The sequence below is a fragment of the Gambusia affinis genome, linkage group LG17, assembly GCF_019740435.1.
Source record: "Gambusia affinis linkage group LG17, SWU_Gaff_1.0, whole genome shotgun sequence".
In the NCBI taxonomy this organism is placed as follows: domain Eukaryota; kingdom Metazoa; phylum Chordata; class Actinopteri; order Cyprinodontiformes; family Poeciliidae; genus Gambusia; species Gambusia affinis.
Window position 1 is genome coordinate 8776691 of NC_057884.1, and position 25827 is coordinate 8802517.

At 42.7% G+C, this 25827-nt stretch overlaps 1 protein-coding gene across 2 annotated transcripts; it reads right to left on the reverse strand.

Moving 5' to 3' along the window:
* Positions 1-215: 215 nt before the first annotated feature.
* notch1a (notch receptor 1a) lies at positions 216-25827 on the reverse strand. Of its 2 annotated transcripts, XM_044143983.1 has the most exons (34): positions 25597-25827; positions 24466-24547; positions 16915-17177; positions 16496-16834; positions 14658-14780; positions 14316-14549; positions 14070-14225; positions 13787-13972; positions 13366-13479; positions 12670-12783; positions 11706-11939; positions 11503-11613; positions 9979-10171; positions 9744-9889; positions 9525-9638; positions 8826-8945; positions 8571-8723; positions 8255-8483; positions 7959-8160; positions 7493-7646; positions 7199-7383; positions 6950-7082; positions 6602-6859; positions 6395-6507; positions 5718-6289; positions 5191-5631; positions 4954-5099; positions 4630-4843; positions 4465-4549; positions 4189-4351; positions 3779-4077; positions 3527-3674; positions 3324-3421; positions 216-2706 (listed from the first exon to the last, which is right to left on the reverse strand). In XM_044143983.1, exons 1-34 carry the CDS (start codon positions 25652-25654, stop codon positions 1450-1452), a joined length of 7437 nt encoding a protein of 2478 aa, XP_043999918.1. In that variant the 5' UTR covers positions 25655-25827; the 3' UTR covers positions 216-1449. The 2 variants fall into 2 exon arrangements, with proteins under 2 accessions (XP_043999918.1, XP_043999919.1); XM_044143984.1 differs by lacking the exon at positions 9525-9638.

Genomic DNA, 25827 nt, shown 5'->3' on the forward strand with positions numbered 1-25827 from the left:
GCTGTTTGCTGAATTTTAGCTAATTGTTTTTGTAATTAACATGCAATGACACATTTTTTCTATTGTATTTTCCAGGGGGTGAGTGCTAAGGGGTTTTAAACGGTAAATCAGAAAAAAAGGTCTAAACAAGTGACCCAGGTAGTTCTATGTTGGGCATGCAACTGTCTACTTACTTTTAATACAATATCACACATATTAAAAAGAAAAAACAATACTTTTTTAGTTTAAATCATATCTTTTTATTCAATCATGACAAATTTACAACATTTTTGATCTGGCAATATTTCTTCTTATCAAACTACAACTGTGCATGAAGATTCAGTTACGCTTATTCATCTTAAAAACATCTTTCCCTCTGGATTAGTTTATAAAACGTGACATGTAGACACCATAAAACACACTCCTTACTAAAGAGCAGGTGATGTCATTAAACACACAAAGGTCCCATTTAGTTTTACAAACAATTTTTTCCTCCTTAAAGACAATTTTACAAGAAATCTCAAAAAGTACTTTGCTTTTCGTAAGAAAAACGAATAAAAAAAATCACACTGGCACTTTTTAAAATAGTGGCAAATGTAACATTTTGACATTCTACATTAGGTCTGCAATTTTAACACTTGACAGGTTAAACACGGTAACCATAATCAATGATTCATAAAGCAATATGAGACAAAGGGGCAATCCTTGCAACATACATGATCACAAATCAATAACTCAGCACCAGCCCAGACCAATATTGAATAAAAAGTAAGCTCAAGAGTCTTTCAACCACTAAGAAGCATTAGCTTTTTTGCTTAAAAAGGTCCAAAGAAATCTCAAAATCTTCTTAGGTCTATTACTCTGCTTCTTGCTTTCCACTTCAGATAAGACAGTGTAACAAACTTTTAAGGGAAGGTGACACTTTATATAAATATATTAAATTGATGTCTAACACAGACTCAGTGATAAGACTTATCAAAATGTAGTTCAGTAGCAAAACAAGTAACCCAAAAAAGGCAAAAGAAGGTTAAAATACATATAATTAACACTGAACATTTAACAAAATTCTATAAAAATTGGGGAGAAAGGCCTGTACAAACATAAAACATACCGTTACCCACAAATAAAATTTGTTTGTTTAAAACTGCTGAAAGGCATAAAAATAAATCCAGTGAATATATCTACATAAAACAAATAAATAACCAGTGTACATATCAAGGAGGCTTTCTCTCTGATATACACTCCTTTCTGACAGTTTTTAATTTTCTCATACTTAGAAAAAAAAACATAAATATAAAATCTTTTCTTTTAAGTCAAAAAGCACATAAATAAATACAAAAATAACTAAAACTTGTCCTATTAGTTCAAAAACTGATGAAAAAAAAGGAGTTTTCAGTCTTGTGAAATGTTTCTCATTGTCTTTCTGGCAGAATCTGTGTTTCTTTTTCTATTTGCTGTGCATGAAAGTCTCTATTTAAATTGATCTGGAATTAGGTTCATTTGTGAGTGAATACTTGTTGGCGGGCTAGAGATGCCCTCTGACCAGTCGGACAAGTTGGAATGTGGGGACGAGCTGGACCACTGGTCAGGGGATCCGGGGGAAGGGGTTAGAAATGGGTGGTCAGGCACCTGTAGCTGGTGGTTAGGCGTGTTGTCCATACGTCCTGTATAGCTATGTTGGGAGGGAGGAGTTGGAAACTGGGTGCCGAGCATCTGCGTTTCCTGTGGCAACACAGTGTGGATGGGAATCGAGCGGCCCGAGCCACCGTTTGGCTGCATGTCAGCACCATTCAGCTCAACGTTCTGGAAGCTCTGGCTCAGGCTTTGACTGACAGTGGTGGAGTTGGAGTTCTGGTGCTGCAGCTGCCTGGAGCGAGGCTGCTGCATCATGTGCACGGTTGAGCCCAGGTGGCTGGTTGGCAAATTCTGGTAACCCATGATCTGGGACAAAGTGGCAGTACTGACGCCATGCAGTGCACCCATCATGTTGTGTGTAATCGGCGGCCCCTGGGTGAAGCTTCCCTGCTGGCTCACACCCGGGTGCATCCTGGTCAGCCAGTCGCACTGGCCTCCTCTGCTGACACCCACAGATGTTGTGCCCTGGCTACTGGGGCTGGACACAGGCAAGTGGGTGAGGCGGGGGGGATCAAACGACATGCAACTCATATCCTTACCTATGCTAATCTGGCCTGTGTGGGAGTCCCCATTGCCTTGTAGGTGATTTAAGGACACAGGCGGTGACTGCTGGAAAGGTGATGGCATAGGAGGAGAGGCCACATCGGACAGGTACCCATGGGGTGACTCAAGTGACTCAACAGGAGACAGAACAGCTGTTGTGTCTAACAAGTTACTCTTCCCATCCATTGACTTCTTCTTCTTCAACCTTATGTCCTTCCCTCCATCCTTCCCTCCTTTCCCACCAGAGCTCGGCTTTCGAACTTTTTTCCCAGAAGGGGTTGGCTTCAGGTTGCTGAGATAGTCATTGGGGGAGCAGAGAGGAGGGGAGAGGGTAGAGGTACTCAAGGTGGCACTGTGCAGCCCAGGACTCCGAACCACGTTGTACTCATCTAGCAGGCGGACTATGTCGTGATGCATGCGCTCTTGGGCGATATCTCGAGGCAGTTGGTCGAGATGGTCAGTGATTTCGCGGTTGGCAAAGTGCTCCAGAAGAACTTTAGTTGTCTCATAACTGCCTTCACGGGCTGCGAGAAACAGCGGCGTCTCCTCCTGAAAACAACCAAAGCACCAGAAACTTCAGTGAGAAGCAATTAATAATATAAACAGATAGTACAGTGTGCATACCCCTAAAATTCTTTTTTTTTACATTTTGTTGTACTGTACGAATAAAATAATTTGTGTTTTATTGGAATATTAAGGGGATGGATAAGTAGTGCCTAATTGCCAAGTAATTGCCCCTGTATTTAGTTTCAAACATCTTGCCATCAACTATGACGACCTTTCCTTTCTCTGATGAACAAACCAGCCACTAAATTTCACACCAAGGGACTAGTGTGCAAAGGCTGTGTGGCACAGGTTTTCTGCTACACATAGCATTTCCCTTGCAAATCAGACACTTTCCTTTTTTCTCTTCTTTCAATTATCACTTTTTTTAGACTCTTGCGCACAAGTGAAATCTGGTTACATGAAGGGAGTTAGTTGCATTAATTTTATTTAAGGCAATCAGAGTAAAGGGAGCTGAATACAAATCAGTGTAACCCTTTTCATGTTTTTATCTGCGAGAAAAAAATTTGAAGACCATATACAAATTTCCTTCCACTTCACTATGATGTGCTACTTGTACTAAAGTTAAAGGGATGTAAATAGATTCCCTAGTTTGCCCATACCTTGTTGTCCTGCATGTCTTTGTTGGCACCATTTTTCAGCAGCACCACAGCAGCCTCCACGTTGTTTACAGCGGCAGCCCAGTGCAAAGCAGATTTTCCTGCAAAGATTTTACATTACAATAGTTTATTATAATAACTCCCAAAACATAATGGGGCATGTATAAAGATTTGTGCAGATTACAAGATGATAAAACTTTAGCTACCAGAATCATCAGTGGCGTTAGCATCAGCATGACAGTTGATAAGTTCTTCGACCATGCCCTCAACAGCCAATCGCGCAGCCAGAATCAGAGGTGTTGTTCCGTCATGCATCCGGGCATCAAGATCGGTGGCTCGATTTCGAATTAAAATCTGCGCAGAGACAAATTTCTTTAGTAAAGGAATTTCAGCTGCTAGACTGTCAATTAAGTGAAAGCCCAAAGCTATGTGGGGCTCTGAACGAATGAGCAAGCTACCTGAAAAACTCCCTGCGCATCTGCAGCCACGGCAGCGTGCAGCGGGGTGCGGCCCATGTTGTCTTGTACATTGGCGTCTGCGCTGGATTCCAGGAGGCGCTTGGCGGCATCTGAGCGGGCATAACGGGCGGCTAGGTGGAGGGCAGTCTCACCCGTGCGATCAGTCTGGTTATGGAGGTTGGCACCATGGTAAATGAAGTCTGTGATTATTTCTGCTGACGGATCCTCTTCTTCTTCACTGTTGCCGGTGTCCAGTCCTCCACCGCTGCAGGAGGCGATCATCAGAGGAGTGAAGCCATCTGAAAACGAATGTAGGATTCGACATTTGAATAAAACGATGCAATACCCTGAAATTGTAGTATATTTACTCAAGTTGATCAGACTATGTATTTTCCCTTTTGCAAACATACCTGGTCCTCTAACATTGACATCCATGCAGTCATTCTCAATTTCTCCCTGAGGAGGTGTGGGTGCAATGGATGTTATCCGGAGGTCAGCTGCATCCAGGTGTTGCTGGGTCCATTTCCTCTGGTCTGTATGATCACTTAAATCCAACATTGCCTGCTCCTCATACTGAGAAATGTAAAGATCATTGTAGTATTAATATCAGTACCGCAAGTGATTAGACGAAGAAAGTTTGTTAAATAAACAGAAAACTGCAAACATAAACTAACTGTTCATCTTACCCTGAAGTGCCTGCAGTCTGGATCATCATCTCCCCATTCAGTTTGATTGTCATCTATAAGGTTGCTGTCTGAATTCTTCATAGGTCTTCAAAATGAAAAAAAGAGATTAGATCACCTGTAAATCAATATTGTGTTGAGATGCAGCAAAATATGAAATCCTTTTACTTCAGTCCAACAGAGTCCTCTCCCAACGGCTCCCTGCGTTTCTTTTTGCTGGGCTCCGACACTTTAAATCCCTCCGGCATCCAGAGCTGGCCATGCTCTCGACGCCGCTTCTGAACCACTATCACACCGAGGCATATGAAACCCGAAACAGCCAACACCATGAATACCAAATACATGGGGAACAACTCTGTAGGGGTAGGAGTAGGTTTCACGCCTAGAGAGAGAAATAATTCAACATGTTGAACTTTGATTTAGTACTAATTTTGTATATAATTACATACATTATTCCGAAAAAATTTTGAATCTGTAAATATTAAGACATACTTGTTACTGCTTCAATATAGGGAACATTGAGGTTCCCACTGGTGGCCAATGCGCCGAGAAAGGCAGCCACATCTGTTGCGCTCTGGAAGCATTCAGTAGACTGCTGGTAGCACTGACGATTGTCTATCTCCAGATATACAATCGATCTGTGAGCAGAAGTGGATTGGAAAATTAGCACTGACTACTTTTCAAAATCCTAAATCATTCTAGTTTTTGTTAAAACAGTTGTCTTCCTACCCTTTGACTTGCACTGGATCCAACTCTCTCCGTTTCCGCTGATTGACCATGGAGGACACACTTTCTTTCACCTGACCCAAAACATTGGATGGCACTGAAGTCCACTCAGGCCAGCCTTCTGCAGAGCGTTTTAGCACATTGTGTTTCACCAGGTCTTGTTCATTGCCATAGTAAGGAAAGACCATTGGTTCTCCTTTTGCATCACGGCGGAACACTACATTAGTGTGGAGAACGTTGCTCAGCTCTCTGAGGAAGGATGAAGAACGGTTCTTAAGCAGCTCTGGGGGAATTTGGACGACCAGAACTAAATGTCCATCTGCTAGCTTCTCTGGCATGTTGTTAGCACAGTCCAGGCCATCCCACTCACATTCTGCATTGTTGCAACCTTGGTCGCAATGACCATCAGCATAGTGATCCTTACAATACTGATCATAAAGAGGGCTGAAAAACACAGAAAATTTTTTTAGATTTTTTGCAGCCATTTTCTGTGACTCATTCTCAAAAACAGTTTTAATTTTCAGACTTACTTGCATTGCCCTTCCTGTCCTTGACAATCAAAGCCATCATAGAGACACCCTGGGCTGTTACATTGGCCATCACACTTGCCATTGTTGAAGTATCGCCAGCACTGCAGAGCAGCCGAGCAGTTTTGCCAGGGATCATCAAAATTGAGCGAGCAGTCACCTCCGTCCCAGCCACAGGCATGGTTGTTACACAGCGAGTCACAGATGTGGTTACCAGCCCACTCATCACACTGAGGAATCTCACAGCTCACCTCCACTTCTGGAGGCGGTGTGATGTCCCGGCCAAACCCCCCGACGAAGGAGTAGTCCAGTATGTGGCAAAGTAGGCCATTGAAGTTACTGGGACAACTGCACTGGAAAAAGGGAGCATCAGGGGTGATCTGACAGGTGCCTCCATTGTAGCAGGGATTTGAGATGCAGAGGCTGTCAGTGGGAGTCAGACACTCAGGCCCGGTGAAGGTTGAGGGACACAAGCAACGTGGACCCAGGTGGCCGGACACACATGTACCACCATTCCTGCAACTCAGACTGCCACAGGATCGAGAATCATACTCGCAGGAAGATCCAGTGAAGCCCTATAAGAAAATATTATAATATGAAGAGTTCATCATTTGTATCATTATCACTGGTAAGGATTTGTATAAGAAGCAACTGTAACTAGAATTTCTAGCAGCACTTACAGGGGGACATTTACAGATAAATCCATGAGGCGTGTTACTGGCTACAGCACATGTTCCTCCATTCCTGCAGGGTTTTCCCTTGCAGCCATCAAACACCTTGTCACAACGTTGTCCTGTAAAGCAGAAACAGTAGAAGTTTGTCAGCTGTTCTATTGGACATCTACACAATCGGTTTCCAAGGGCACAAAAATCGATGCTCATCCGTACCTGTATATCCGGTTCTACATTCACAGCGGTAGCTGTTGGGAAGCTGGATGCAGTTGTACGACCCTCGGGGGTCACAAGGGTTAGACAGGCATTCATTAACGTCCCCCTCACAGCGTTCCCCTACATAACCTGGCGGACACAAGCACTGGTAGCCTCCAATGCGATCTACGCACTTTCCGTTGTTGAAGCATTTGGGCTCATTCGTCAGTGGGTCACTGAGAGGGTTGCAGTCATCCAAATTAATCTCACAGTGGACACCTGCAAATAGATCCATTGTTTTAGAAAATATATCTATTGCACCTGTTAAGCATATCTGAACAACATTTGATTTTAATTGCCGATGTGTACCTTGTGTCCCTCTAGGACAGGAGCATTTGTAGGTGTTAATGAGATCAATGCAGGTCCCTCCATTCTGGCAGGGTTGAGACTGACATTCATTGATTTCTTTTGAACAGTTCACACCATGGTAACCAGGGACACACTGATCAAAAAACAGGAGTACATTTGGTTATTTAAATCATCAAGCACAGCGCAATGAACCCTTGTAAGATTGCCAACAGTTTATACTGTTGTATTCTTTAAAGGTATTTCCTTTACCTCACAACTGTAACCCCCAAGATAATCATTGCAGGTTGCTCCATTCTGGCAAGGATTAGGTGAACATTCGTCCACCTGTTCCTGGCAGTAACTCCCAGTGTAGCCAGCCTGGCAGCGGCAGTAATGTGTGTTTCCAGCATCCAGACACTGGCCCGAGTTCCTACACAGTTGAGACACCTCCACACCTGGAACCAAGAAAAGTAGAAATGACTTAAGGAACTTGTCAATTACTCCTGGCTTTATACTTAATCAAGTAGAAGATTAAAGAATGGCACATGATATGAATTATCATACCTTGCCGTTTGGCAGCAACTTCACATGACACACTTGGGATGTCACAGTAGAGCCCAGTAAATTCAGTCTGACACTGGCAGGTATATGAGGCTCCCTGCTGCCAGCAAGAACCTCCATTTTTACAAGGGGAGGAGTCGCACCAGCGCACAAGACTCTGAAAAATGAAATGTTTTTGAAATGCCTTTAAAAACTATTTAAATATAGACTGCAAGTATCAGGAATATTCAGAAGTTAATTTCTATAACACTGACATGCTTCCGTTTTTCAATTGTGTATTATTTTATACTTAAGCCTAATTTAATGCCTGAATACATAATTGTTGTAATTATCAGAAGATTTATTTAAATTTACAAAGAACTTATGAGCTGAATGTTCATTGTGCTAACTTGCAATTTGAGTCCAGATCTAAGACTCAACTTGCCATTTCTAGTAAGCATCACACCATCTTTGTGCCATTTTATCCTACCTGACAATTGACTCCTGTGTAGCCATGAGGACAGGTGCACTTGTAAGTCCCATAACCATCAAGACAGGTGCCTCCATTGAGGCATGGTTTGGAGTCACACTCATTGATGTCATATTGGCAGTAGCTTCCAGTGAATCCAGTTAGACACAGACAGGTGAAGGTGTTAATCCCATCCACACAAGTTCCACCATTGAAGCAAGAGCTGCACAACAAGTGAGGAAAACCCAATCAGATTATTAGTAAAACTACATTTCAGTAGATTAAGCTAGATAGAATTACTAAATTAGGCACACTACCTGTCGGTGCAGTCATTCGTGTTGATCTCACAATTGATGCCACTGAAGCCCAGTGGGCAGGTGCAGGTGTAGCTGTTAACACAGTCAGTGCAATTAGCCCCGTTTTTACAAGGGTTGCTCTCGCACTCGTTTATGTCGTGCTCACACCGGCTGCCACGAAACCCGGGCAGGCAGGTACAAGTAAACCTGTTGACACTATCGCGGCAAAGCCCTCCATTACTGCATGGATCTGAAACGCAGCAAAGTGGATGTTAGGCAAAGTTTTGAATTTTAAATCATAGAAGAGAACCTGTTATGCTTCAGGTCAGTAGCTTACTTGGTTTGCAGTCGTCAATATCCGTCTCACACCGTTGACCGGTGTAACCTGGCTGGCACTTGCACTGAAAGCCACCCATGGTGTTTAGGCACACAGCACCGTTGCGGCAAGGACTCTTCACGCATTCATTGATGTCAATTTCACAAGTCTGACCTTTTGTTAGAGACATCAGTGGGGTATGCATAAGTAAAACAATGAACTAAACGATAAACTAACAGCCACATACTATACACACAAATTCTATGAGATGCAAACCTTGCCATCCTTCAGGGCACATGCAAGAAAAGCTCTGATAGTCTTCAGCTTCCTTACATATTCCTCCGTTTTTACATGGCCTGGGGCTACAAGGGGCCTGCAGAGTCTCACAGTTTTCACCTGGAAACAAAACAAACATCACCATTAGCAATAGTTAACAAAATGCAGAAACCATACATCGCCGTCTATTTCCAAATGGTAAAAAATACCATGTTTTCTACATATCTGCCATGATCTGTAGAGTTAAAAACATTAGTTTCTAAGTACCATTTTCCATTCCACTTCCTTATCCATTTCCATGACAACTTAGCCAAACAGGAAAGGCCTTCCTGTTTCCTGCTATTGTTTGATCTTAGACAGGAAACAGGACGTGGCAGAAGAGAGACCAAAGCTTGAAGTGCACATCTGCTGCTGAAACTAGCTGCTTTGTTTTTCCAAAACACATTCTCTGTGTTATCCCTGCCAAACAGACAAGCCAATCTTTCCACGCACAGACGCCAAAAAACAGGCCTCCCTTTTTTTAGCTGGTGTTTTCTTAGACAACACAGGATATGATAGAACAAAACCTCGGTGAGGAAGCTGAAAGACTATCTTTATGCTTTCAGACCTGCATGCAAAGCTGAGACAGCAATTCATGATGTTAAGAATCCAGGAAATAGTCTGACCCCAGAGTGAAAGATAAGCCCCTCTATGCCATACCAGTATAAGGCAGTAAACAGTTGCACTTGTATCCAGCCACATCATCAATGCAGGTTCCCTGGTTGAGGCAGGGATTGGAAGCACACTCATTGATGTTAGTTTGGCAGTTAGGTCCTACAGTGGCAGGATTATAAAAAAGACATTTGGGTTAGATTTTCACCAGATTAGCAAGCCCTTGCCAACAGCGAAAAGCCAGTGGAAAGAAAGGTTAAAACTGACCGGTGAAGCCAACTCTGCATGTGCAGTGGTACCCGCTGGTCATGTCCTTGCATATTCCTCCGTTCATGCAGGGGTTGGACTCGCACTCGTTGTTATTAATATTGCAGTTGTGGCCGCTCCAACCCGAGTCGCAGGTACATTTATAGCTTCACAAGACGTTAAATGAAAAGTAAGGATTTGTTGCTTTCTCTTTGGTGCTATTGATTTTTTTTCTTAAAACTTCTCATCCACTCACCCATTAATGAGGTCCTGACATCGGCCGTGGATGCAAGGGTTACTGGCGCACTCATTCACCTCTGACAAACAGGTGGCGTCATGGTAGCCCTCAGGGCAGATGCATGTGAAGCTGTTGACGCCATCGATGCACGTGCCACCATTGTGACAGGGGTTGATGGCACAGTCGTCTATGTTGATGTTGCACATTGTGCCTGAAAAACAATACAGCAGGATTTGAAGATAGCATGACAAGTCTAGCTTTTGTGGGGTTTTACATGTTTCCTTTTACTTTCTCTCAAAAAACACTTTATTATTATACACTAATTTGTATGGATCCATCTCGAAAATCCAACTAAAATAGGTTCAAAATCTTTGGTTGTAACTTGACAAAATATCTAAATCCCCAAACAAAGCACTCTCAAGGATCATTAAAGAAGGCAAGCAGGTGCTGTCTGGTGTGGTATCCTTTAAATCTTACATAATATGCTCTCCATGATACTCTGTGGTGAGTACAGCTTTAGGATGACAGTGAAATAAAGTCTCCTTTTTGGCATTCAGAAAGCAGAAGCAACAGCAGCTCCAGTGTGTACCCAACCTCGTGGCCTTTTTACTTCTACCCATTGATTAAATGGGGCCATGCTGAATAGAAAAAAGCTGGATCTGAAAGAGGGAGGTGCTGCCAAGAGAGTGGGAGTATGCATGTGTGTGTATGTGGCAAGGCCACTCTCCCTATTCTCACTCACGCCAAGCCCCCCACCCCCATTTCATGAAGAAATAACCTCAAGCAGGACTGTTTACGAGGACAGAAGGCCAGACCCATTTAAAACATGGCCAAGTAACAATTAACCACCCCCCTTCCCCACCACCACCTCTGATCTCCCACTCCTGGCCTACACACCCCTCCTCCTTTGCTCTTCATCAATCAGGAGGGGAGGGCCCAACTGCCTGATATTTGGTCACAATAGACCTCTGTCCCTCTGCGTCTCAGTCCTGCTGTTCCCTCCACACTCACCCCGTGAGTACCAAAAGATGGTGGAGAGGATTGGGAGGAGGCAGGCACAGCAGCCTACACATACACACGCACGCACACTTGTTACCTCCTTGTTGCTTCTTTTGTGAAATAATCACAAAGCAGCTACCAGCCAGAACCAGCTCTGGTGAGCAGCAAAAGGAATGAAGACAAGTCGCCTACTTGCTTTGGTGAAACCTTATGGATAAATGACTGGAAATGCACTTTTACACTAAAAGCATCTGATATGTGATTAAAGCCGGTCTCTTTTGTTTTTGTGGGATCACTTTACAGACTCTTTCCATGCTTAACATCACAGTCTTTTCAGAGGGCAAAGAAAGTTAGAGCTTTGTGTGTGTATGGATCAGGTTCGGGGGGGTAGTCTTCCCTTTCTCTCTGGCTGTCTGTCCCACACAAGCAACCTGACACCATTGTTCCACAGCAGCGGACCCGGCAGCCACCTGTCGAACCTGCTCCTCCCAAAGCTCAGGGGACCCTGCCCCCTGCACCTGTACACTCCATCCAGCCACTCACCTGTGTAACCCGGCTCACACGCACACTCGTAGCCATTGATCTTGTCAATGCACCTCCCATAGTCGCAGGGCTGACTCTTGCAGTCGTCCAGGTTCACCTCGCAGTTGGACCCTGGGGTGTGACGAAACAAGTTGGAAAAGATATGAAAAACCTACAGAAATTTTCTCTGAAATAATATGAGAAAATTAATCTGGTTTTCTCACCAGCAGTGCCTTTGGGGCAGGAACAGAAGTACGAGTTTTCCCTGTCCTGGCAAGTGCCTCCATTCTTACATGGCTGGCTGAGACACTCGTTGATGTTGGTTTCGCACAGGCGGCCAGTGTAGCCGGGGCGGCAATAGCAGGTGAAGGAGGCCAGGCCATCTTCACATGAGCCATAGTGGCAGGGATCAGAGTAGCACTCGTTGATGTCGATCTCACAGTGCTGCCCTGTGTAACCTGAAAGAGAAAAGTGAATTATTTAACCAAATTTTTAAAAAAAAGTTAAAAATGATAATTTAAAAATATGTTGTATATTTTTATTTCTGTAAATAAAATGTTTTTTGTATTTTTATTTTATATTATATATATTTTTAATAATATGCTAACATAAGAATTTAACTATTTAACAAGTGCTGCCTCTGAAGAACACAAATGTATTTATCAACAAAACACATGAAGTACTGTACTACAAATTGCACAGAGACTATGCTAAATGATGTACTATAAAAAAGTAACAAATAATTAAACTTATGCTGAATTTACTATAAAAGAAAACTGCTGAACAGTGACATAGTCTATGTCTGCCTTTTATTACATTACATTTTCAACTTATTTTAATTTGCCTTATATCTAATTCATTTAGATTATATTTCATAATATTTTAATTCTAAAATAAAACTCAAAGAATTTAACAAGTGCTTACCATATTTATCTATTAATTTATGTGTTTATTTCAAGTTTAAGTACAGACTATTATAAGAATTTGGGGAGTATTTTAAGTGCTTGATTTATTTCAACAGAGCACAAAAATTTGGAATAATATGTTGTATTAATAATTATTTATTGGATTATTTTTTACTTCAAACATCATGTAGAGATGTTATTTTATTAATTGTCCAAGTAATTATTAAGTATTGCATTTATGACAACATGACACAAAGTGCTATTTTGCGTTTGAAGAAAGTACCTTCGGCACATTCACATGTGTACTTATTGGGTCCATCAGTACATTTGGCTCCATTCTTGCAGGGTGTGCTGGCACACTCGTCAATATCCACCTGACACAGATTTCCTGAAAATCCTGTAATTGTATTTAAAAAAACAGAATATTCAGTGTTTGGTTTCAAAACTCAGTACAGGTGTGTGAAATCAAGATAAATATATTTTGCAAAAATGTAAAATAAAAAAGTTTCACAGACAAGTTAATTTGCATTTGAAGTGGGACTGCGGGAGGCTGAAAGTCTTTACAAGCCATTCCACAATGCTAACTCCACTCTGCCCCCTCCTTTTCCCAGCTTTTACTGTGCAGGGAAATCTTTAGTTTAAGTCACAGTACAATGGCCCCCAACTCACCAGCTCTAAACCAATCCCTGCCCCCCAATTTTGGCGCTAAACATTGCCCGCCAAATATGCTAATGTTCATGCAGCTTGGTCCACATTGTCCAGTCTCCCCACAAAGTATTCAGAGGCACCATTAGAAGAAGCAAATCATTGACATTCAGTCAGTATAGCAATGTGTGCTGTACTCATTGACAGATTGGTTAATGATACCGTCTTTTATTACTCATTTTTCTCTCTAAAGGGTTTAAATCAGTTCGGTTTTCACAAGAGTTCTAAAAGCCTTTTTGGACAATGTTACACAGATTCTCTTCTGTCATCTCACCTTTGGGACACTCGCAGTGGAATGAGTTGATCTTGTCTAGGCATTTTCCATTGTTAAGACAAGGCTGGCTGGCACATTCATCCGTGTTAATGTGGCAAAACACACCCTCATATCCTGAAAACATAAAATAAGCCATCAAACTTCCTTATTATTAAGTATTAATTCTTTGACAATGTCTAAAAACATGTAAAGGACAATTATATAGTTTGGATAAGTAATTTTGCTTTCTAGTATAAAACTGGATTTAACATTTACATTATAATCAACAAACCACAACAGAAAGTGCTACTTTCTAGACGCTTATTGAAACGCTTCATTTGTATGTCGAATTCTCCTTCCTGATTTTAATTATGTCCCCTTTTCAACAATTTTAATGATCAACACAAGAAAAAAAAAAAAACTACTGTAAATGTTGTCTCACCTGGCATACAGATGCAGTGGAAACCTCCAATCTGGTCAAGACAGGTGGCATCGTTTTGGCAGGGATTAGATATGCACTCGTTAATATCCATCTCACATCGAGGTCCCTCATATCCTTGAAGACACTTGCACTGGAAAGAGCCTAACGTGTTGAGGCAGCGACCACCATGCTCACAAGGGTTGGCACCTACAACATGCAACACACAGGAATTCATTTACCCTGTGCTACCCCCATGCAACAACAGAGAAAAATTCACATTTGTGAAACTAGCTTTAGAACTTACCAAGGGAGCATTCATCTATGTCCAGGTTGCAGGCTGATCCTGCGTAACCTGGAGGACAGGTGCATATCGCCTTGCCATTTACCGGGTTGGTGTCACAATTAGAGCCCTTTTGACAAGGATTGCTGATGCAGGCATCATCAAGGTGGCACAGCAAACCTGTATGACCAAAAGCTCCACATTTAATCTCTTTTTATTAAAGCTTGTTTTCGGAGTGAGTGCTGAAAGCAGGACTGGCAGTAGTCTTACCTGTGCGCCCATGTGGACACTCGCAGAAGAAGGAGGCCACGCGGTCGTGGCAGGTGGCGCCGTTGTAGCAGGCTGCGCTGGCACAGTCATCAATGTTCTCGCTGCAGTCGTCGCCCGTCCAGCCGTTGACGCACACACAGTGGTAGCTGCCGTGCGTGTCGTGGCAAGTTCCTCCATTTTGGCATGCATTGGGCATCAGTTCGCACTCATCCACGTTTTCAGTACAATACTGACCTGATCGGGTCATTAAAGCAGAGTATAAGAACTTTGTATATTACAGTAGCGAATTCTATTTCAACTACAAAGGTGGGCATTCAAAAATAATATAAAGAGTGAGATAACCTGTGTAATGAGGTGGGCACTGGCAGTTGTAGGTGTTGACTCCATCCACACACACACCACCATTCTGACAGCTGTGTCCCGGGCAGTCATCAATGTTGTGCTCACAGTGCTGGCCTGTAAAGCCTGAAAAGATAGAGACACGACCAAAAGCGCTTAAACAAAGTGGAGTAAGGTGAAGACAGACTTGACCATTTAGATGTGGTTAATAATCACATTTCCTTCCTATCCTTATCACAGCAAACATAAAACAATAAGCTCTCCATATCCTCGTGGCACACTGTTTTAAAGCCTTCGAGTTGACAATACAGCCTGTGTCCTCTTCAAACATCAAAGCCTCGAGTGAGTGTTTTACAGTCTGATTAACAATCAACCCACAGCTCTGCAGGTGCTTGTGCAGCTTCGCAATCTAAACGCATTCCAGCGCAGGCCCCCCAACGGGACACACACAGCACAGATTAAACTTTAACACACAACAACCCCTCAATATCCCTCATTCATCTGGTCATCTAAATAATGTGTCCTGTGCTGATCACCAGAAGACAAGAAGATTAAAAATAGCTGAATGTTTCAAGGAATGAACAAATCAAGTAAATGCAGAAAGAGGGACCGAACTGTAACAAAACTACCGTAACCACAATGTTGTAACAGCTTTGAGCACCCAACTAATAAAGATGGCAGACAGATTGGTTTGAATGGGGTGAAAAACAAGGCATTGTTTTCCGTATGTGACCTAATCAATGGGGTGTGTATATCTACAGGTAGTAAGATGTACTGCTTTGTGGGCTCATTGCTCATTATCAGAAGGAAACGTCTGCATGACTATATCCTGCCAGTGGAGGTTGGCAGAAAGTCTGGTAACCCAAAGATTGCACACCCCTCCCAATAGATCTTATCACAACACATTGCTTTTCAGGTCAAATATTTTTTTAAAGGAAAAACAAACATTCAAACTAAAATGCAAACCCAATTAGTTCTAACAAGACATATAGACTCACTTGTAAACACATGTCTGCTAATGGTGGAACAATGGACGAAACAAAGCCATCCATAAGATCACATTTAAACAGAATTTGTTTGTTTTCACAAACAGAGAAATCATTTCATGAACTTTAAACTTTATTTTATAGCAGCCATAATAACTGCAGAATATATAAGTGAAAGTTTCACTAGTACATTTGTTTTTAAGCTTGCCCAATTCCATTCAAAGGTGGTGCTACTGTCAAAAAAACATTGAAATGTTATTTTATTTCATGGTTTTTGCAAATAGAAAGAAATACTTTATAATTCTCCAATTTTAGGGAATCTCTGGATAGTGCACTGTCAATGGTTGGTTAAACCTGTCCAACAACACATGGAATATTAAGATATACATAATATAGCAACTAAGTAGTTTGTGTATAAGGCTGGGTGTCAGAATTACAATTAGGTTAAGGGTTGGGGCATGAAAACAAAAACTGTTCGAATCAGAAATGGCCTGAGAGTATCAGGGTCTAAGAACTACAGATTCTGAGACACTTCTTTCATTAGCAACAATGGTTAGCCATGGTATTTTCACAGTGTATCTACATCTAGTAACAATTTTTTTATATCCAAACTGCTGCATGATTTAAAGGTGATAGGGGCTTCTTTAATGGATTTTCTGACAGAGAGATGTTGGTTACCACAATCATTAGATGACCCAAGAAATATTTCCTTCCTTACTTCCTCATAAGAGTAGCTTTAACTTACTCTGAGTGAAATTATATCCATGCAATAACTGCATAATGGCTCATGAGACAACCTCCACTTTTGACAAAAACATGTGGCATTTTAATGTTGTGAGACCTCAGTATACCTACCTAGGAGACAGCTACAGTCATAGGTGGTTTCTCCCTTCTGGACACACGTGCCTCCATTCTGGCATGGTGAGGGGCTGCAAGGGGAGTAAAGGGTCTCACAGTGTTGACCAGTAAACTCCTGAGGACAGCGGCAGTGGTAAGAGCCAACTTCGTTGACACAGAAGCCGCCATTGAGACATGGCGATGGATTGATGGCACACTCGTTAATGTCCTGCTTGCAGGTTTGACCTTGGAAGTTGGCAGGGCAGGTGCACTTGAAGTTGGAATCTAAAGCAGAGCACTGGCCGCCATTTGCACATGGATTGGAAGCGCACGGGTTTGGAGTCTGGCAGGTTTTACCTGGTCGAACAAACAAAAGAGGTGAGTAAATCATGAGAGTTTAAAGTGAAATAGGATAGAAACTGATGTTAGCCACATACCTGACCATCCTGGTTGGCAGCGGCAGCGGAAGCTGCTGAGGTTGATAAGGTCACACGTTCCTCCATTGCGACAGGGGGAGCTCATGCAAGCATGGTTCTTGGGAGTCAGACACAGCCTATCGGTGAAACCCAGGCGGCATACGCAGTGGAAATCAAACGTGTTGCCGTGGGAGACAGCATGGCATTCGCCGCCGTTGCGGCAGGGGGACGGGCTGCAGGGGCTTGGGTATTGGCACCGATCCCCTACGTAGTCACTGGGACACCTGTGAGAAGACGGGGAGGAGGCGGTGAAGATTATAATACTGGGATCTTTTTCTGACAAAATCATAGGAACAAACATCCAGGAGAACAAACAAAAGGAGATTTTCAGAAGGGTGGAAGTGGGGGGAGTTAAAAGTTTTTTCTCCCCAACCTAGACTGAACATGGACGACATGTTGTTCTAGTGTGTCTCTCTGGATTAGGCCCTTTCAGAACCTTGAAAACACATTCTACTGGTACAACAGACACTGCTAAATAGTCTAGCCATAACTGCTTGGTCCCATCTACCTTTTACCCCCACGCTGTCCAAATTCATCTCGAATGACTGTAGAGATCAAGGCGACTGTGCCGCTTATGCATGTCCCCCATGAAGCGCTGCATTCAGGCCCTAAGCTCTCTAATATTTCCATCCGATCTAGTCACGAACAATTACTCCATCAGTCTCATGGCTCTCTCTAAGAGATCATTGAAATAAAGACACCGAGGTCTCACCAGTAATGAAAAATATTCACACCTCTCAGCGGATTGCTAGAGACGGATTCCACAAATGAAGAGGCATCAAACAATTTATTAACTTTGATTTCACACTTACAAAATCCTTACATGTTTTACATGCTGCTTATGTAAACGTAAGGTCCCAACTGTCACGTGAAAGAAAATTTTAAGTCAGCGGAAAAAAAAACGTGTTTATGTTTGAATTGGAGCTTGTGCGACAGTGTGCAGTTGTGCACACGAGCGTGAGTGTTTATGTGTAAGAAAGGGCATCTGCTGGCCTCCGAGTATCTCCACAGGGAGCAGGTGCGCATGTTAATGAAGGCAGCTGTTGGACAGGGTTCCTCCTCCTCCCATTTTCCTTTCTCCTCCTCCTCATCCTCCTGTCCCCTTATCCCCCTCCATGCCCCCCTCCTTCTGTCCTCCTCTCAGATGGGGGGACTGAAAAGCCAACCTCGCCCCCAGGGACATAAAGAACCCATGTGAAGTCAGCTGTTGCAACTTCTGTCGCTTCAACTCCCTTAAACCACGCAATCCAGTCCTAATTCCTCTTTTGCCTACCTGTTCTCCTTTCATTTTACCCAACATCCTCTTTCCCTCTAGTTTGGTTACTACCTCAGCATCAACTTGCATCTTTGCTTTTTTCCTGCAGAGATACCTTTATAGGCCACAGCAGTTTGGTTTTACAACCCTTTCCTTATGTCACACAAGACTGCTAAAACTCTGATTGTTGACTTAGCGAGGTGAGACCAGTCGAAAGGGTTTAACAGTCCGTCGTGCACAAACAAAGTCCAGACAGTTGCAATTGTCAGACCACTGTAAAGGTATTTGAGGCTGCTTTGAGGTTTCCTGCTTCTTTTTTTGTGTTTCACTATCAAAACATCCTGGACACTCAGGAGAGAAGTTGACTGTTTTGGTGTAAGAATTCTCACTCAGCAGAATGCAGCAGACCTCCTTTAGAGCAGAATGTTTGCACTCCGGTTTTTGCATCAGCACACACCAAATAGCTGTAACAGATCCTCTTTGTCGTGAAGTCACCCCATTCAGAGATAAAGATCCACCCACAGGCTGAACAGACTAGCAGCACACACCACGGCAACAGGTCTCTCCCGGCGATGCAATGTCTCCTCAGGCCGGAGCAGATGCTTCCCCGACCTCTGACCCTAAGCACTTTTGTGAGTGTGGGACGGCCTCTTTGCCTTCTCTCCCCTCTCTGCTCTTGTCCCACTGGGCCTGATCTGCCATCTGTCACTTCTGGGGGTGACTTTATCATACGACACAAAACCAGCCTGACTGTGCAGTGGAAAATGCCACTGCTGTGGAAAAAATGCACGAGGAGGTCGAGGGCAACATACAATAAGCGTGCATGTGTGAACTTCCTGTACTTTCTCTCCTGCTGCTTATAAAATATATCTTCATATCCTCTCTCTAGTATTGAAGGGGCCCTGATGGGTTTTCTTTTTTTTTAAATTTACGTAACTAATCATTAGCCAAGATGTGACCCTTGGGGTGCATATTTGTATAAGACCAAGAAATTCATAATGTGGTTTGGCTATAGAAATGTAGAAATGAACTGATTATGGAAAGCTTTGAACTCTTTTAACAGGAATATTTATTGCAAATATATTAAAACCAAAGGATGGGAAGCTGCATCATTAAGATTAAAGATGTGACAAAAATGACATCATAAATCCTCAAACAGCCAGCTCATATCATTCTACCCAGCTGTGGTCGAGAGTGTACAGACATATTGCAGCTTAGCATGGGGCTTCAGCTGCAAAATTACAGACTAAAGTGCATGTGAGAGGAGCTGAGAAAGTGAGTGTCTCTACGCTATCTGCTTGCTTTTAGAGCCGCTACAGGAATGACAGCAAACTACAAATGGTAAATTTTTATGGCTTTCTTTCAACAGCAATTTTCTTGTTTTATTTAGTTACCTTTTTTTTAATGACCCATTGATTTAGAGAAGTGATACCGTATATGTTGTAGGCAAACAGATTGTTTTCAAAATGCATTTCTTCGCTGCAAATAAAAAAAACATACTTACACAATTTAGTTACTTAGCTAATGTTGTGTAAGTGCAGTGAACCTTGTTTTTCTGACAGCACATTATGGACTTGGCTGTACCCTGTCACCAACCTCTGATCTCGCAGCGAAATCAGTGAAAACACCTGACTATTATCAGATGACTTCTAACCTACACAGCATTGTTCTGATTAAGATCAATCAGGCAAGTATATTACAGGTCGGCTCCACATCCTCAGCGCAGAACCGTTTTAACATTTCTTTATGATCACTTTGCGTCTTTTAGCTAATATATCAAATATCTGTACAGCACAGTCAGGCCCAGCCATAAACAAGATAAGCTGCAGCTTAGGACCGCCGGGCCACCAGAGGGCCCGCTAGAGTACTTGAAAACAAGTTTAAAAAATTTGTTTTATCCAAGTTGAACATTGGATTATTTAAATTAAATTCTACATTTCATTAGCATATTTCAAATGAGAATACTTAAAAATGACTGCTTTAGTAAAACCCTTACTTAATGACCTAAGTCAGTCAGTAAGGCATCGCATGTCACCTGACAAATAAGCTGTGAATGCACATAATAACATTTAAATGCACAATGAGCAAGTGATCAAGCAGGGATCATTTAAAAATAAAGTTGTTCATTCTGTAGTGTTGGGTAATAAGTTTAACTTAAGGTGTCCCCTGATCCAATCAAATTACATATAAGATTTTCCCAGCTCTGATGTAAGGGGAACAAAGAAATTCACTCTTGGTCAATCTACATAGGAGTTCTCCTTTTACAATAGATATATAAGGTGGGATGTCTAGAATCAGTAGAGAACAAGCAATTTAAAGCTTTTTACAAAAGTCTCTTTGCTAAGCTGACTTAACTCTGCTTCAACTTGTGAGTAGTCTTTATAAGCTTAAATTAAAGAAGGCACACTTCTATTAATACTAAACAAATACATATTAATCTCAAAAGGGTCATTGACAACTCAAAGTAAATCTTTAAAAGATCTTCAAGTAAACACAGAGAACTACTGATTAATAAGTAAAATAATCTCTGACTCAATTGAAGCAAAACTATAAAGGAGTAACCAAGGACTTGCTCAAGGTTGAGTGTATTTTGGAGGTGTCATTTCTACTTCTGACAGCCTCAGCTGGCGAATGTGAGCTTTCAGAGCCCACTTGAATGAAATAGCTTCTTATCTATGTCTTCTGACAGCACCGCTTTGATTGCCCTACTCTGAGGAAATCCAGAGCAGTCCACTTAAAAGCCACATAAACAATATATATAAGAAACATTTCTTGTGTTAAATATTTCAGCGTAACAGAGACTGATTCTTTCTCCACAGGGTACCCCAAACCCTTCATTTGGTCTGGATTCGAGAGGTTCCTGACATCCTGGGAATGGAACTGACTGAGGGAGTGGCAGGCTTGAAGCCTTAAACCCAATAAAAGCCCAACATCAGTCACCACATTTAACCCCGTCATGCACTCCCATGCTCCAAAGCTGAGCCTTCACAGAGACCTGCTTGGTAATCCTATAGGAGGACAAATGAAGAGCAGCATTCCTGGTGGAAGGGCATATAATTTCTTGAGCAGTGAGGGACTCATTCAAGGTGTTCTTAAGTGAGATGTGCTATCGTTGATACCCAGTGCCAGCCAAAGTTGCCTGAGTTCATCACACTAACCCCACACAGTCTGGATGTTATTTTCTGCGTTCAAATGAGTATAAAGCACCAAAACAGTCTCTTCCTCCTAAGCAGTATAAGTTACACAAAGGTGAGTTTTGGGGTCATAACCCTTTCAGCCGCTCCATGCCACTGTTACTGTCCCACAAATGGAAACTAAATTTGAGTCACAGAACGCTGTGCCCTTCATCTTGTGCTTTCACACAGCCTACAGAGGCAGTCAGCTACCAAGCACCATGAGAAACAGGAAGCCCCAGGCCTTCAAATAACCTCTTGAATCTCAGAGTCACAACCTTGTGTTTCCCCTCACAGGCTTATGTTATAGTTGTATCACCGCAGTTAACTCACACTAAGCTGTTTGTTTTTGAGCTACATAGATAATCATTGTTAGGTTTTAACCAAAAGCTGAACATTTTGTTTTTGTTTAGTTAAAAACCCAATAAACTTGTTTGTCTAGCGACAATCATAATTTCTGCAAAAACATAAAAAATAAAAATAGGAGGAACTTCCAGTTTCAGTTAGAAAGTGCAGAGTCTGACAGCGGTGGAATTCATGATTTGTTGTGGTTGAGTCACATGTTTATTTGCATCATATGACCCAGCCATGCCAAAAGAGCGTTATGGTTTCCACTTGTGACTATGGCATTGCCAAATGCCTAGAAAACTTCAGCATCTTTTGTCGCACAGAGGCAGGAAACAAGAGTACTTACAAACAAAAGCTGAACATGATCTGAATCAGACACATAAATATACATCTAAGCACTAAGCCCAGTTTGGTTTAAGGAATGACACATGTCCACAAAAAGAAAGAGATGCTATTTTTACAACTTGGATGTGAGGAAAACATTTGTTTTTTGTGGCTCTCAGAAGGATTCACAGAACAGCTCCATTTAGATCTAGTCACACAGCGGCACTCCATTTATGAGTTAGGAAACTTCTGAAGGAAATGAATTACTCCAGATGTTATTTAGGGGTAACAAAATTAAGTCAACCTGGAGTTTATGTTAAGCTGACTAAACTTAAATGCACACTATATGTTTGGAAACCTTGTGTTCTTTTCTTTCTCCTTTACAATTGGACACCTGTTAAAATAAAGGTAAAATTAAATAATCTTTGTTGGACTATCACTTAAAACCTCAGTGAATACAAAGAAGTTTGTGAATATTATGTGAGAAAGATTAAATAAAGATTTAGCTCAACAATTTTAAAAACATTATATCTGACCATTTCCATTCTATTATCCACCACAAATCTTTCAACCGTGGGAACTGTGCTGAAGGAGGATTTAGCTCTATCTCAGCACTCAAATCTGTATCATCAAATGCTCACACGGAGCAGCAAAAACCACAAAGTGCAATGTGTGTGTGTGCGTGCGTGTGCTTTTGCTGGTGGAATAGGTGGCATGAGGTGTAAAGTCATTCTTAAACTTTTTCCTCCATTTAACCCCTTTTGTCGGTAACGATTGATTTCAATGTGTGGACACATCTCAGTTTCACTAACCACAGGTGGACTTTCCAACCAGGCCTTCCACACAGTGCCTGGGTGAATCTGCCATCGCTGATGAGGCACCAGCGTTTGAGAGTGTGACTTGAAAACAATGACAACTGGAAACCCCTTTGGTCCGTGTTCTCACCCATGATTCTTTAAGTGCAACCCAGGACTGATTGCTGCTCGGCTTTGCCTGGGGATGGATGATTACTGAAAGCAGCCAGGAAAGAGAGAGTGCTGGTTGGTGAAGTGATGCCCTCATCCAGCCTGTTTTTAATTAGACCGAGCAGAGATGGTGGCCACAATAGGAGCTTTGTAGGGATAGAGGGAGAGTTTCGGTGTGCCAGGGAGTGCACACGTGCAGAGGTCTATGTGTGTGTGTGTGGAGCGTGCAGATTAGATGTTGTGAATTGGTGGCCCCAGGCTAGCAGTGCAGGCTCTTCAATAGCTCACTGTTGTCCCCACAGAGCAGAGAAGTGCCCACCGTGACCACATGCCCAGAGGGCAAATAGGGCCACCTCTGAGCTTTTTTCAAACTATGCCACTGCTGGGAATCACAATGGAATTTTTTTTTTTTTTTAATGCACCTGTTCTGGCTACAAAAACTTCCTTACTTGTTTGTCACATAAAATCTCCCTGATTCAAACTTTGAGCTTTGACTGATTCAGTGACTGCAAAAGGAGAATGTAGCCATGTTAGGTGTCACATCAGCAAACTAATAACACCAGTCCACAGTAAACAAACAGATCCCAATCTGCCACTATGCTCCTCTTCCCACTTGTTTGCCCTTAAATTTCTGCACTTTATTCCAATTAATCTCACTCTCTTGACATCCAATCCAATTACATTTCACAGCCATCTGGCTTTCAAATGGAGATCACAAGCAGTGAGCTGGGGTGGGGGGGGGCTTTCGATGCAAAATGATGGAGGCAAGCCTTTTTTGGGAAGGTTGGGGGAGTGGGCAGCAGGAGTTTGGTGTGTGTTGAGGTGTCTGGGGTGGCTGTGGCATGATGGGAAGCCCCACTCAGATTAGTCACACAGCATTATTCTGACTGTGGGGACAATGGAGTGACGGGCGGCGGGCGAGCCCCAGCTGTCGCCCGTGAAAGAGCAGAACAACAAGATTTAGGGCTGGACGCGTCCTCTCACTCTGCTGCTGTGGGGGTCTTGCATTCATTAATGGGCTGCTGTGGAGGGGGGGAGGAGAGTGGTGGACTGCTTTTGTCCTTCTCATTCTGAACATTGTGGGTCTACGCTCTTTTGATTTCTTCACTTTTCCAAAGTTTTTCTCATTTTATGAGAGAATGAGTGTGTGTAAGGGGCAGTGCAAAAAGAAAAAAAAAGAACTGGATGAGGAATACAGGAGTAGAGCAAAACTTCTAAGAAGGGCCTCTACGGTTGCTGGGCACAGCATCCGCTCAAAGGCTGGAATGGAAAGGGGGGAACCTGCGGCCCCTTTTCTTTCCAACTGAAATGCCCTTTCAAAGACCACACAAATTTAAAGAAATACATACTCAACAATAATAGCTGCGTGTAGGTATGTTTTGGAGTGTAACATCTGGAACATCTTTTTTTCTCTCTCTCTCTCTCTAGGAGTCTTCCCATCACTTACTTGCATTCTCCATCTCCATTTGAGGTGGCTTCACATCTTCCTCCATTTAGGCACGTCTCAGTAGGCAGGGAGCATTTTAAACCTGTAAATTGCATAAAAAATAAATTAAATCTGAGACTTAAAGTAAACTCTAAATGCACAAAATCCATAAAAATTTAACTTTAGAAACACCTAAAGTTGCTTAAAATGCCAAGTCACACTTGCGTTCCCTTATCTATTAATTGATTTATCACGAGAGTGTCCTTGGGGGATGTTTCGGGGGAGCCTGCTGGGGACACCGGTGAGGCCAGAGGAGCGCGTGGTGAGTGGTGCGTGGCTTTTGGGAGGGGCCGAGGAGGAGGATTGGGGTGAGGGGGGGTTGGGGGTACTTGGGGGGGCACGCTTTTTTGCGGGAGGAGGAGGAAGAGCGCGCGGCAGCTGCGGGGCTCAGATGCGCAACAAAAGAAATCAGAGTCCAGCACGAGCCATAAAACACTCTCCCCCGGCATTGTTTACCAGCAGGCGGGATAACAGTGCCCCCCCCCCCCCCCCACCACTCTCTCTCAGCAACCCCCACCACCCGGCACTCACAACACTCTCCCACACTTGCAGACAAAAGGTGCACCCCTTCTGCCCCCCTCAGCCTCGTAGCTCCTTTAGCGTCTATCCCAGCCCCCCCTGGCCCCCAACTCCAGCACACGCACCAACTTCTATCTTCTCTCTTGTGGTTTATAACCAAGTCAAGCAGGTGTTAAGTTTTATTGGAACAGTCGAATTAAAATATTTAAAAAAGTTATGATGTGGCTGAATTAAACATCATAAAACTAATTCTGCACCAATCTCTACGGTGCACACAAACTTAATTGCTCAGATTCATTGAAGAAGTCGGGGAAAGTCAGCAGCGACCGCCGCGCAGTCTGCAGCAGCTTGCACAGAACCGCTTCCCACGCTTAATAAAATTATTATAGCAAGGTAATAATTCTCATTATTCGACAAGCAATAATCTAACAGTCTCATTTCCTGAATATAATAAACAGAAAAGCCATATTTGGCAACTTGTAACAAAGTCCAAGTTACTAATTATTTTTGTAACTTCCTCAGAGTCTCTCTGCTGAATCTAAACAGGATACCACTTTTATTTTAAAAACTTACCTTGTGAAAAGACGACTGCTGGAATAAGAAATGTCAGTTTCACTAAGAAACGATACATTCCTCCTCTTCAGCTTCACAAACGTGCAGGAGTCCCGCGTTGGGTTCGCATAGATCCGCAGTATGGGGCTCCAGATGTTGATTCAAAATGAATATCCTTAGTTTGACACGGAAAGGTTAATCCCAACAGGTAGAGTGAAAGTCTTCACCACAGCTCAGATCATAGGTGTTAAC

Coding starts and splice junctions, on each gene's coding strand:
- notch1a (XM_044143983.1), bottom strand. CDS start 25,654: ATGTATCGTTTCTTAGTGAAACTGACATTTCTTATTCCAGCAGTCGTC. Junction 12,784..13,365: donor CCACTGCGAGTGTCCCAAAG/GTGAGATGACAG, acceptor ATACAATTACAG/GATTTTCAGGAAATCTGTGT. Junction 7,083..7,198: donor TTGGGGGTTACAGTTGTGAG/GTAAAGGAAATA, acceptor TTTTTTGATCAG/TGTGTCCCTGGTTACCATGG.